Source organism: Hesperophylax consimilis, chromosome 8 (assembly GCF_061612785.1).
Source record: "Hesperophylax consimilis isolate HC1 chromosome 8, BYU_Hcon_1.0, whole genome shotgun sequence".
Classification (NCBI taxonomy): domain Eukaryota; kingdom Metazoa; phylum Arthropoda; class Insecta; order Trichoptera; family Limnephilidae; genus Hesperophylax; species Hesperophylax consimilis.
The window spans coordinates 462105-476542 of record NC_142843.1 but is presented as its reverse complement, the minus strand read 5'-3'; the positions used below and the strand labels follow the sequence as shown (position 1 = coordinate 476542).

Genomic DNA, 14438 nt, shown 5'->3' with positions numbered 1-14438 from the left:
ATGTATAGATTAAGTCTGATTTTTTCTTCACGACTATATTTTGCACAAAGCGTGGAGCTAGTTTCTGTGCAAAGTAATTTAAAGCGTTTGATTGGACGAAATTTCTACGCCAAACCCTGTCTCCGACTTGAAAACTAACATGTTTTCTCCGCAGGTTATAATGGTTTGCTCCTTTTTGATAAGCTTTTAGTAAAGCATCTGAGACTTGCTCATAAACTGATGACAGTTCTTCTAATTTTTGTGCGTAGATTCTCTGACTAGTACAATTTTGTGAATTAGATTCCGTATCAGCTATAGGGTTACGATGCAAATCACCGTCTAATATTTGCTCCCGACCATGCATTAGAAAATAAGGTGTAAAACCCGTAGCGCAATTTACGGAATTGTTCATAGCTGATTGTATTTGTGGTAAAAATTTTGACCAATTACGGTGGTCTGATTCAACTAATATCGATAATGCGGTGCCCAAAGTTTGGTTATATCTCTCTACCACATTATTTTGAGGGGTATAATAAGAGTTATAAAACGGAGGAGGTATATTATAATTATTTAATAAGTCCTTAAATTCTTTGGATACAAACTGACGGCCGTTATCACAAACAATGGTGCGCGGTACGCCATGTACAAGAAAGATACTTTCTTCTAAACTCTTCACAATGCTTCGCGCGGTACCTTTGCGCAACGGGAACAGCCAGGTAAACTTTGAAAAAACATCGACACAGGATAAAATAACGGTAAAACCAGAGTAACTTCTCGGTAATGGACCTACCAAATCCAACGATAACATTTGCATTGGACGTGTAACTTTTTTTGGATGTGATGAAATACCGTTAGGTGAGGCCGTACTGATTTTGTGGGCCTTACAGACCGTACAGCGATTTACAAATTGTTTAATGTCTCTGTACATATTTGGCCAAAAATACCGTAATTGTGCTTTTTTATAAGTTTTAAAAACGCCGGGGTGACAAGATCGAATAGACTCGTGAACACTACTTAAAATGTCTAATCTTTTTTCTTGAGGAATTACTTTTTTCCACGCAGTGTCTTCACACAGTGCTAAACGAGTTTTCGTGTGACGAAATAGTTCGTTTTCCCGAATTTGGAAGTTCTGAAAACGTTGGGGAAATTCTTGACAACCCTTCCAAATATTTTGATACCACTCATCTTGAATATTTCCTGAATCTATAATGGAGATTTCGGCAAGATCCATCCGCGAAAGGACATCTGGGACTATGTGTTGAGTACCTTTACGATGGATTACGTCAAACGAGAATTGGGATAGGCGTGAACTCCAACGCGCGAGACGACCGCTGGGGTTGGACAGAGAACCTAACCATTTTAGACTTGAGTGGTCGGTTACAACTGTAAAATGAGTTCCTTCAATGTATGGTCTAAAGTGTGTAACGGAGTCTAGTACGGCTAAAAGTTCACGCTCAGTTATTCCATAATTACGTTCGTGAACGTTTAAGCATCTCGAAAAATAAGCAATAGGGTGCTCCTGTCCATCTATAGTTTGAATTAATACCCCCCCAATGCCTACGGAGCTTGCGTCACAGTGTATAGCGAAGGGTTTCGAAAAATCTGGACAACTTAAGACTGGGGCAGAAGTAAGTGCTTGCTTTAGTGCAATAAATGCGGATTCAGCTTCCGGTGACCATTTAAAATTACTAATTCCCTTTTTTGAACCAGTAATACTTGTTAAAGGAGCTGCAATGCTTGAAAATCCCTTGATAAACCGTCTAAAGTAACCGCACAGGCCAACAAATGCCCGAATTTGTTTAGCATTTTTCGGTATAGGAAAATCTTTAATACTATCTATCTTACTTGGATCAGTGCGAAGTCCCTGGGAATCCACCATATAGCCCAAGTATTTAAGCTCGGCTTTACAAAATTCTGACTTTTTTAAGTTAATGGTGAGACCCGCGTCTCGTAGACGTTCGTACACCCGATTTAACAAGTTTAAATGTGATTTCAAGTCTTCCGATACTAATATAAGGTCATCTAAATAGCAAAAAACATTATCATCGAAATCAGGTCCAAACAATGCATCCGCTAGTCTTTGTAATTCGCTAGGAGCATTTTTCAAACCAAACGGCATGCGAGTGAACTCAAAGAGGCCCCGCCCAGGAACAACAAATGCTGTCTTTTCACATGATTTTTTGTCCAAGGCTATTTGCCAAAATGCCTTGGAGAGGTCAATCGAGGAAACATATCTGGCACCGCCCAGTTTATCTAGGATACGCGCAATATAGGGAAGAGGGTAACTATCACGTACCGTGACGTTATTAATTTTTCGAGAATCAAGGCAGAATCTAGCTGTTCCGTCTTTTTTTGTTACAATTATTACTGGACTGGACCATGGTGAACGAGAAGGTTGAATAACCCCTAATTTTAGCATTTCATCAACTTCTGTTTCTAATTGTTTCTGCCGTGCGGGTGAAAGAGGGTAATACCGCTGTTTGATGGGTGGTCCTGTTGTAATTATTTTGTGTTTAACTAAGTGTGTTAGACCTAACCCCTTTTTTTCAAAAGAAATTGACTCGAATTTTTTTACTATTTTAGAGAGTTCCCTGTTCTCTTCAATAGTTAGGGATGAGGCTGGCCGAATAGCCCGCAACCCACTAATATTTCCTTCCGAAACAGGAAGAGTAGCTTTCGAAAACAGTTCCGGTGCGATGTGGAACTCCTTCCAAAAGTTAACTCCTAGAATAATTGAAGGCGACAATGTCGGGATGACGTAGAAAAGAATTTCCTTTGTGGATGATTTATACGTGACCGGCAATGACATTGTCCCTAAGACTGGTTGGTTTGAACCGTCCGCTGTATAAACACTAAACTTAACTTTAACTAACTTAATACCTAATTCCTTAAAAATTTTATAACTATTGCCTCCTAGACATGACAATGAAGCGCCGCTGTCTAGCATTCCACTGTAGAAATTATTTATAATATGTACATAAGTATAAGGACGGTTATCATTTTCAATAGCCATCTCCCGTGGCAGCGGGCCCACTGTTCCGGTTGATGGGGATGAAAGAAATTTATCAACTATTCGGAGCCAACTCTCCCACTCGCTTTTCCTCTGCGCCAAGGACGGCTTGTAGCAAGAGAGACTCCGACCTAGTTTTTTGACTTTTTATGAGCTTTGTCATTGATAGCTCCCACTTTAGGATTGTTAGACCTTGAATTTTTCTTCCTGCAATCTTCTATAACGTGTCCCGATAGTTTACAATATGAACAGAATGGTTTATTGTAAAACGTTCTAGAATTTTCGTGTGCAGTTTTTGTATATGTGTTAGAAGTAGAAGAAGACGGTTTATTGTATTTATAATTATTATCTCTGTTTCCAAGACTAACTTTAGTATAGTTGTTGGAATAATTGTTGTTATTTGGTTTTCTGTACTGATTTTGGTTATAACCTTGGTGTCTATGCATATTATTATTATTAAAATTAGGTGTTTGTCTAGCAGTACTATCAAATTTCTCCGGTTTATTAGTGACAGGTAAGTCTACTTTTGGTTGAGAAACGTTGAAAGATACGAAATCATCCGACAGTGATGCATAAGATTCCAAGTTGCCTGCATGAGTAGTCAATTGCTCGAATGTCGATATATCTCTTGAGACTAGTAAATTTGTATACATAGGCAATAAAGCTTTTTTTGCCAACCGCAAAAGTTCTAATTCCGGTAGTTTAGCTTCAAGCATATTGTTTAATGATTTCATTCTGAGAGTGAATTCTAGCACTGACATACCTTTAGGTTGTGTCATGTTAAATAGTTTTACCTTAAGATCTGTTTGAAGGTCGTTTGCTTCAAATTGTCTTATCAAAAGTTTTGAAAGATCGTCCCATTTCAAATCCTGAGTGTAAATAGACCTGAACCACAGGAGTGCTAAACCTTCTAAAAGATCAGGAAAAACGCGTACAAGATGATCCTGGTTAAAATTTTTTGTCCTACATTTCTCCTCAATTAATAGTAAGAATTCCCTTACACTACTTTTTCCGTCATATTTCAGTTTCCAACCGTCTACGTTATTTGAGTGTGAGTCCCTATAAATAATCTTCGTTTGTTTAATTATGTGGGCTTTCTTAATGGTTGTGTCGTCTAATTCAGAATCCGATGATTCAGAATTCACTTCACTTATAGCAGGTATTTTAATCTCTTTATTATAAGCGCGCGCCTGTAAACGTAACTCATGAGAAGTCGACGATGGATCAATATTCCTGTCTTTAAGTTCTTTAATGAGAACCTCCTTCGAAGCCCCATTGATATTTGGTATTGGTATTGGTGAAGACATGATTACGTTCTTTGATGTTCAGATAGAAAGAAAGAAGTAAAAGAAGAGAAAAATAAATATTTAATTTTTTTTTGTTTATAAAACAAAAGAAACTCTTCATTGACGGCTGTAGTATCATTAGACGTAATATTAGCTCAACTTCTATTGTACAATTGTGAAAAAAAACAAAAAAAAATTGTTAAAAAAATATGCTCCACCCTAATGAGAATTGCGAAAAATGGACCACCCTATTATATTGTGAAACGTTATTAAACGTCGGCCTAATGTAATTGTCAATCAAAGATATCATTTAATTTGGGCGAAAAAAAATGACGTAGGTATGTATATAAATAATATTGAGTGTTTGTTGACTTACGAGTAATTAAAACGCATATCGATTGTAATGTGGACTTACAATTTGTATTGTAGAACGCCGACATAAATGTTTTTAATATTATGTATATTAGCGTAAAAATCTAATAATATTATAAAACGCAAATATGCCTTGATCAAACAAGTGAATGACATCGTAAAATAATCGTAAATAATTATGAATTAGACAGTTTGACATAACCTCCCATATAATCATCTTGTTTACCAATTAGTGTTGACATAAAATTTGACAGCTACAAAAGCATAGATAAATCATAGATTTCATGAAAGATGAAAGTTTACGCAAGATTTTACCATAGAATAACGCAAATTATGAATTATCGTTACAAGAATACTGAGTGTATTTGAGGTTATGAAACAATATTCAAATCACTTGACATATGTGATACAATATTATGTCAATTAATCATGAAACATTTCACCAAAATCAGCACAACATGCAATCACCACGAGCCAAAACACGTTGAGGCGCCAATTGTTACCGGCCATATTTTATATTAAATGCCATCCCGAACTTTGCAGATTTTCTGCGCGCCAATACTCGGTCCTCGAGTAATGTTCGGGATGGGCAGAGCATGAAACTGTCGCCAAGGCATGGGCACACAAAGGATTACAGGTTCTACTGATTGTAGTGAAATGAAAGCAGTAGTTTTGTTTTTGCACATTATAAAACATGGAGAATATATTTAAGTAAACATGTTACATATTATGACTCGGCACTTACCCCCAGGGATCAAAAATTGGTTCTTAATTCTATCTAAAACTGATTAACCACTTAATTACGGAAAGTGAGCGGGGAGCTTCCATACGGCCGGCGGTGGTCTGTCCCAGACAGATCGAGCTGGCACCATCAGGGCTTTGGTCCAGGAGACGGGTCCAGCGTCTCCGACAAGGTGGCTGATAAGCGGTTCTGGAGCGTATCGGGTCTATCGTTTATGTAACATTAATGGAGCGAATCCATCCATTGAGCTGATCGGCAGATTACTTGAGCGGGTGCCGTCCGGGCTTGTGATTTTATTATCCGTATCTTATTAAGAAAAATACGGCTTGTATCGCGCCACTTGAGGTGAATGCTTCATTTCCCGGAGTCCGCGGAATAACGATTTGCAAGGGATCGCGTATATAAACTTCAGTAGAACATTATTTGTGATCTTCACGAACACACACACGGTCATCCATTATACGGACGTTTATTTAATAGAGCCTGCACCGACTTGGTTTTTGTAAAAAAGAACCGAATAACCCGCATCAGGAATACTGATGTACACTTTTTTAATACGATCGCCCATCCAGGGTAAAAATGCATTATAATCTCATTGACTGTGCGATCATTACACGGCCGTCCCGCTCGTGTAACAATTCCAGAGTACCCAGCGAAAGGAAACGGAAACAAACAATCGACTGCCCGGCGGTCTATTTGTTGCCAGACCGTGCTCTCTATAATTTTAATCAAAATTAATGCTATGAATGGTACTTGTTCTGAAGAGGTGTTTTAAATAATTACTTTTAAATAAGACTTAACACCGCTTCATAACAATCTAGTCAGAGACATTATCTAATCAGAGACATTATCTAATCAGAGACATTATCTAATCAGATACATTATCGTACTTTCGATGTTTGGAATTGATTTTTTTTTATTTTTTTTTTTATATTTACTCCACACAGGAGGCCCTGAAGAAAATAATTTCCCTCAGGGCCTATGTCATCTTTGGGGATGCTGTGTGGAGGGTCTTTTTGTGGAGAGGAAGGAGTGAACATGGGTCTTGAAGAGTCCCATGTTGTAGGAGGGAGGAAACACAGAGGCCGGCAGTTCGTTCCACAGCCGAGCTGTTGAACTTAAGAACGAATCGTAGAAGCGACCCGTTCTCATGTGACAAGTGTCAACTGTGTACAAATGTTGGGCGCGCGTTTGGCGTGTATCCCGACTACGCACCGGTGCCGAAGGGATCAATGACGCTAGTTCTTCAGAGCATCTTCCATTGTAATACCGATAGAACAAGGACAGCATACCTACCTGACGCCTGTGCTCTAAAGATTGCAGTCCGTTTGTTAAGATTGGGGAATCTATCAAACGGACCGCCCGTTTCTGCACAGAGTCAAGGGTTTTTTTCAGGTATTTTGGGGCTCCAGACCAGAGATGGCTGCCAAATTCGACAGTAGGGCGCACTTGCGATTTGTACAGGGTAAGCAGTTGTGTACTATTAAAGTATCTGCGGGCCCTGTACAGTACGCCCAGCTTCTGAGAGGCCAACTTTACTCTAGCTTCGATGGAGCCCCCGTACCTGAGCTGGTCACTTATAGTTACACCAAGCATATCAATGGAAGGCCTGTTCGGAAGATTGCTTCCGTTGAAGGAGACTAGATTATCATTTGGATCCCTTTTAGACGTAATCAGACAGGATTGGGTCTTTGAAACATTAAATTCGACGAGATTATTTTTACCCCAGGAGGAAATACTCTCGAGATAACCGTCCATTCTCTGCTTCAAAGCCCTCCGAGCCGTTGGAGTTTGTGTGCCCTTTGGGGGCTTGTCAAACAAAAAGCTATCATGAACTGTACTGTCATCCGCGTAACAATGAATTATTACACATTAAATTAGTTTGACTCTCCGGTTTTACAAAAACCACTTGACTAAATTATTTTGAGGAGGTTTTGATACTACACAAGATTCCAACTCTCATTGTTTCCATAAAAACAGAACCAAAAAAACACATCACATCATATTTTTTGAAAGTCGAATTATGATTGCTGCATATCATGACGGCCTTTTTTGGTAACCAGATCTGAATAGCCAGGTTCTTCCCCACCTTTCTCTTCCACATCTCCTTCTACTCTTCACTACCATCAGCCTCATAACAGTCACAACATACCCCAATAGGGGATGATATAGTCTCACTGGCTCCAGGTGGTTGGGGCTTACCGTTCGGAATAATCTAAATATAATACAAGAATACCTTATCTCTTAATTTCCTCAACCATTTTTTGTATTATTTTTAAGATTTATTTAATCCAAACTAATTGTGAAATTTCAGGATGGCCATAAAAGGTATATTTCCTGAAAGAAATATAGTAAGTGTACTACATAAAGCCGCCGATAGCTTTCCTTCTCATTTCTCCAACTGCGTTTCGACTTAATAAAATAAATTTTAGGTTTAAAGACATAGTTGAAAGCAACTCGCAGGGAATTGAGGCATGTGATTGGGTCGTTCGGGATAATACTCCGCAGTGCTAGTACCGTTACCGTAGTACTCGTACTCGTACCTACGTAATATGTAGTACGCCAGACTTGGCCGCGCGGAGTTGTATGAAATATTTGGAGCGGGTTTACAGGAACGTTCTACGGTCTCCGCCAAAAGGAGCGGAAAAATTGAACTTGATTAAAATTACGCACTATTTTAGTAATGACTTGATTTTTTTGCGTTTCAGTTAATTAAAATTCAGAAAAAATGTGGAATATAATATAACCGAAGTACATTGTCAAGTGCGTGGGTAAGTGGGTAGGGCTGAAGTTCCCTAAGAATGTTTCGGAAGAATCTTATTTAAAACGCGATGAATTATTAAAGTATTTTTTGCGTCCACATGAAACAATTGATGGTTATAAAAGTAGAATAATAATAATGGAATATTTTGATGTTTGGAAACAATGACGTAGTTCTATATTTATAATGATGGTAATTTTTGATAGGGTTAAGATTTTTCGTAATATAACTTTTTTAATAAATCCTTTGTAGAAAGGTTTTAAAAGGTTTTTATGTATTATAAGAAATACATAAATTTTAAATTTTATCCGCCCTTTTGTTATTTTTTAGCAAAATGAATAAAAAAATCAAATATATTTTTCTCGTATTACATACGACTTGCCGCTGTCTTAAAATAAATTAACGTGACTACATATATTCGCTGATGAAGAAGAATATTAGCTGTAACGTCTGCATGCAGGTGGGTAGCATGTCATGATAGCAGATGTCACGATAGTTGACTGTCACTCACCTTTTTACGTGGAGTACACATAACATGAATAATATTAAACTCAGGGTACGTGGGAAATGGTGCAACTGTTTTATATTAAAGAGGGGGAGGAATTCAACTCGTGATAAATGAATGAATGTCTTCAAGAACAAAGTTTAGTAGGAAAAAACAACGCCAACTAAATGTAGAAACAAAAGTATTAAGAAAATAAGAACATAAATACCTAGAAGCGAGAGAAAGAAAGAGAAAATTACTTTCACAGGTACTAGGGTTCTCCGTCCAGCAATACACTCTGCCACACTGTGTCCCTAGAAAATCCAGCGTGGGAAGGTAAACTGCGCGATCTGCTGATCCTTCGCAACCAATTCCAGCACCTTAACAGCTCTTTGCCAGGACCTCCGATGCGACACGGCAAAACACATTCTGAATGATCCTTCGCAACCAATTCAATCCGCTCCTCGAGATCACAGATCTCGGATTCTGGTCACCGACACGTGGACGACCAGCTCGAAAAATACGCCGTGCAGTATCACTGACGAAAAGCAATAAAAAACAAAACAAAAACGGGCTCTAAGGCCAACTACAAATTCACACGAATCCAGGGAAACTATACTGGCAACAGGCTCAAATGAAGAGCTTCAGCAAAAAACCAAAAAATTTGGACCATCAGGCCGACCAATTTTAATCCTCCTCCATCTTGCCTTCTTCTGCTCGCTCTTCACTTCCGCTGCCCGGCGCTACCAACCAAACAAGTATTCGCGAAGAAGAAAGAATTACTGGTTATATAGTACCTACCCGTAATTAACAATATTTGTAACCGCGTTTATTCGTTATATTTATATTTAAATCGCCTCAATGTCGAATTCCTAATGATTTAAACTTAGTCCACGAACCACCACTGTTCACTTTGTCAGGTTTATATAATATTATTTTGTGGCAAATTTGAAATTTTTTTTTTTTCATAAATAACAAAATATTTAATATGACCCATTTAAGATGAATAATAAGTTTTGTGAGACATTAAAGTAATAAATTGTACTTTTAATTAAAGTATTCAACATTTTTTAAAATTTTATAAATAAAAAAAAATGTTTTAAGCTTTTGTCCGAAAATTGGCAGTGGGCGAGTTAATGTTAGAATATAATTGGTGCGTCGGGAGCAATAAACATTTATAAAGATAGTAAAGACTGTAATTGAAGAGGGTTTTCCTCAGAGAAGTAAGCCCACTATATATAGTAGGTACCTCCGTGTTAGAAACAGGCAGTCGGCAGGTTAATGATAATGTACCCACGCTACATGTACAATGTACACAGACTGTAATGAATGACTCACCCTGATGATGTCGCCGACGAGAGACGCGATGAACATGCAGTCCAGCTTCACATCCTCGTTGTCCAAAATATCCTGCAAATTTACACAGCAATTAGAAAACATTAACTAGAGAATTCGCATCTTAACTATTTCTCACAGATTAACATTAGCAACAGATAAGATAATCACAATAACAATTTTACATAAATTTAAAGGAAAAACTACATGAGAAAATTATCAAATACATATATAAATGTTTTAAGGGAAAAAAATTAAAACAAGTAACTTAAGAAAAGTACAAAATATATAAACGAAGTACGCCGAAGTACTTTTTTTTAAATAGGAAAAATTCTTTCGATTTTCTACTAAAAGTACTGCACATATCAAAATAGTATGTCCGAATTGTTCAGGTTTTGATTTTGATTAAACAATTCTCACATTCTTCTGATACGATCCCTGACACCAGCATTTGTGGGCGTTCGGCTAGTGTGGAATAATTCGTTAAACTTTGCTTTTCTAAGTCGATGTTGCAGACTTTATAAAGGATGACGAGTTCAAGGTATGTTCGCTGGTTAGAGAGAGTGGAGAGTTATATTGGAAAAAAATGGTTTGACTGAGCTTCAGAGTGGGTTAATTTCGACTTCTAAGATCCCATTTCATTCATTAATTCATTTGTTAAATCAATCGAGAAAACAAAAACAAAAACGAAATAGAAATAGATGAAAAAAGGAAAAGAAGGAACCTTTAAACTCCCGCGGGTGCAGTACTCCGTCACGATGCAGATGTTGGGCGGCTCCGTGCAGGCTCCGATGAATCCGTTGAGATTATCATGCCGCAAGTCTCGCATCTACACAAATTCCACACTTCCTTTCATTTCATAACATAATCTCAGTCAAATTATGCAAACTTTGTTGATTTTAGCTTCGTGAATTGAAGAAGCGCCAGCGTTCTCTTTGCCGAAGTAATTATCAAAACTAATGAATTTCAAGCGGGATAAATCCCTAATTTGATTAACTCAACTTTAAAATCTTCAGGAATGGGGAGACCTTTAAAAGGAATGGCTGCGCGGTCTTTTCGTACAAAATTTGGATTTAATGCCAAAATGAATAAATATTTATTTAATCAAAAGATATAGAAAATATCTACTATGGATATATAATACTTTATTGGCTTCTGTTTTAAATTATAAAATATAGACCAAATTGGCAATTATATGCGAGTTAATGATAATTATTAAAAAAAAAAATTTGCTATATTCACCATAATAATATGTTGGAATATAAAATAAAATATTGAAAATGCACATTGATGGGCGTTAATATTAAAATACTAAAGACCGATGTACATTGGAACACAAATTTGTCGTATGTAAATTAAATTTTCTACCCAAATAACTGTTTTTTAAGATGTATTATTTTATTTTCCATTACGTTAACACAAAAGATAATTTTTTACAAGTTAAAATTAAATCACAAAATGTCAAATGAATTATGTTAACACAAAATATATATTTTTTACTAGTTCACAAAAGTTCACTAAATCACAAAATGCCAAAGCTGCCTCTAAAATCACACAAAATAGAATTATTTAATGGCCTCTATATCATTATTAAAACGGCTAATAAATAATGTAGTACATGTACTTACTAGATATTTGCTACATCTTTTGATTAAAAATATATTATTCAGTTTTGTTGGGTATTTTGGATATAATTTTAAATTTTTTATGAAAAAGGTTGCGCACAAGTCGATTAACAAAGAATCGCAAAGAAAAATACTCAAATTAAGACGGCTTAAGCTAAAAAAACTGTTTTAAATATCAAAGCCGTTTTATGAAAATTAATGCTAAAACATTCTGAGATTTCGTTTCTAGTTTACGGCTTTCGATGCTTTGTTAAAACCATCTGGTCGGAACAGTTTTAACACCCGCAGTCCGCGCGCCTTAAAGCAAAGAAAAACAGCTATAAATTTAATGTCGGGCCACTTTAATAACCTCTTCATCTTCAATGATAGCCACTTCCTAACAAAGTATTATAACAGTTAATCTTGAATTTGTTTCAAGTTAATAAATTTACGATTGTTTAATATATTTATACATTTTATATTTTTTTCATATTTTTATCTAATGATAGCAGGATGTAATAAAGATCAATGGTCCCGTAAATAATTTGTAAACATCGTGAATAGACTAATTGGTTAGTACATCGTGTCAGTGCGTCATCTTTGTGGATGCAGGATGGAGTGATATTAAAACGCTAGTTATTCGGTGGAACCTGCATTGAAATGAAGATGATACAAGCGTGGCTTCCAACCGGACAAATTTATAAATTGTCAACATCAAAGGTGCCATTTTGTAATAAAACTACTCTGACCATTTTATCACGGAGTCTACCACAAAATAATGAGGGAAACTTAACTGAAAGTCGGTAGCAATAAAGGTTTAGATTGGATTTCAATAAAACCGAGCCATTTCATAAGTTGGAAATCAATATTATACTGCAATGTTTCTTCTTTTTAAATTGCTAAATTGATGGGAGAATTTAAATGTAAACGAATACACCGATTGAAAGCACTTACAATCTTTAGTTCCTTCTTCATTTCTCTTGTGATGTCGATAGACTTCTTGCGGACGCGCTTGAGGGCGAGCGCACGACCCTTGTAGATGCCCACCTCAGTGAAGATGGACGAGTAGCGGAAGTCAGCGTCCGGGTTGGAGCTCAACGACACCTGGCTCGTGCGGATCAGCGGCTGGATCACCTGCGTCACATCGTCTCATCGTTACATCCTCAGATCCTCATATTCTTACAACGTCACACTGTCACATCGTCTTTAGTCAAATCGTCACATCGTCACACCGTCATATCGTTACATTGTCACATTCTCATATTCTAACATCGTTACACCGTCACATCGTCCCATCCTCACATCGTCACATTCTCACAAAGTTACACCGTCACACCGTCACACCGTCACATTGTCACATTCTCACATCGTCGCACCTTCACATCGTCTTAAGTCACATCGTCACATCCTAAGATTCTCACATCGTCACACCGTCACAATGTCACATCCTCACATCGTCACATAGTCACATTCTCATATTCTCACACCGTCATATCGTCTTAAGTCACATCGTCCCATCCTCAAATTCTCACATCGTGGCACCGTCACATCGTCACATAGTCTTTAGTTACATCGTCACATTCTAACATCGTCACATTGTTACATTCTCACATCGTAACATCCTCACATCATCAGCACAGATGTAAGGTGAGAATGCTGTCATTGTTCTACATATATTTAAAACGGAAGGTGCTCCGAGGAAGTAGCGTCATTGGTTCCTTCGGCACCGGAGCACAGTCGGAAAACACGCCAAACGCGAGCTCACCATTTGCATATGTTCATTGTTGATATTTATCACAAGAGTTGTTGAGTTGAACATCTCGGCTGTGGCTGTGGAACGATTAGCCGGCTTCTGTGTTTCCTCCCTCACACATGGATCTCTTCAATATCCACGTTCACTCCCACTCTCCTCAAAAACCCTCCACACGGCATTCTCAAAGACGACATTTATCTAAATTGCCTCAAGGAAATTATTTCCCTCATGAACTCCTGTGCAGAGTAATGTAAAAAAAGTATGTACATTATTTAGCCTCTTTAAAACGTTGAAGATAATATTTTGTGCGAGGACTTAACTTAAACCATTAAAATTTCACTTGAATGAACTCAGCGGCCCTCTTTTTATCCTAAAAATCTTTTCAATTATACGCGCTTTAAGCCCACTGTAATTGAAACTAAATAAACCTTCGTGTGGCCTAGCAACCAGCAACCATCTTCTGAATGTGTGAGATCCTGCAGGTGGCTAGTACGCCCAACTGAAAGATTCCACGTGTGCCCGGAGGCATCACAAAACAAACGAGATTCCACTCCATTAACCATTTACAGGGTGCGCCAGAGAAACTTACTTATTTGAAAGTTCAATAAAAACAAAAGCACTATAGTTATTGTTGTAATTCTTTTTTTATTTGAAAATGCAATGTACCAAGTTTTTTTTCATACTGTCTTAAAAATTACATCTTTTAAATGGCGACCCTCATCGCGCATACACTGGTTAAGTCGTTTTTTGTTTTCGTCCACTCTTCTCAGCATATCAATCGGAATATTGGCAATAGCATCAGGAATGTTGTTCTTCAGGTGATCTATGGTCCGTGGTCGATCGACATAAACAAGAAAGTTCAAATAACCCCATAAAAAAAATCACATGGAGTCAAATCCGGAGAGCGCGCCGGCCATGGGAGATCGTCTCGGAGGGAGATGAGGCGGTTGGGGAAATGTTGTTGCAGCAAATTCATGCCCGCTGCTCTCTAGATCACAGCATAATGGCAACTGACGAGAATGGGAAACAAACTTGGGGACGTCCTCCTTCAGATGCGCCCCCTCCCGCCCCTCTACTTGCCCAACTCAACGGTCGGGAATTTTTTCAAATAA

The 14438-nt window shown here is 37.6% G+C and overlaps 1 protein-coding gene across 1 annotated transcript in view; it reads right to left on the bottom strand.

Moving 5' to 3' along the window:
• The window catches only part of LOC149421351 (guanylate cyclase 32E), a 209923-nt gene that overhangs the window by 72417 nt on the left and 123068 nt on the right, over window positions 1-14438 (bottom strand). The window contains exons 13-16 of the mRNA XM_089634696.1: window positions 14359-14398; window positions 12528-12698; window positions 10694-10798; window positions 9973-10044 (exon numbers count right to left, since the gene is read on the bottom strand). Of these exons, the coding sequence (XP_089490822.1) occupies window positions 9973-10044; window positions 10694-10798; window positions 12528-12698; window positions 14359-14398 (388 nt within the window). The remainder of the gene's footprint in view (window positions 1-9972; window positions 10045-10693; window positions 10799-12527; window positions 12699-14358; window positions 14399-14438) is intronic.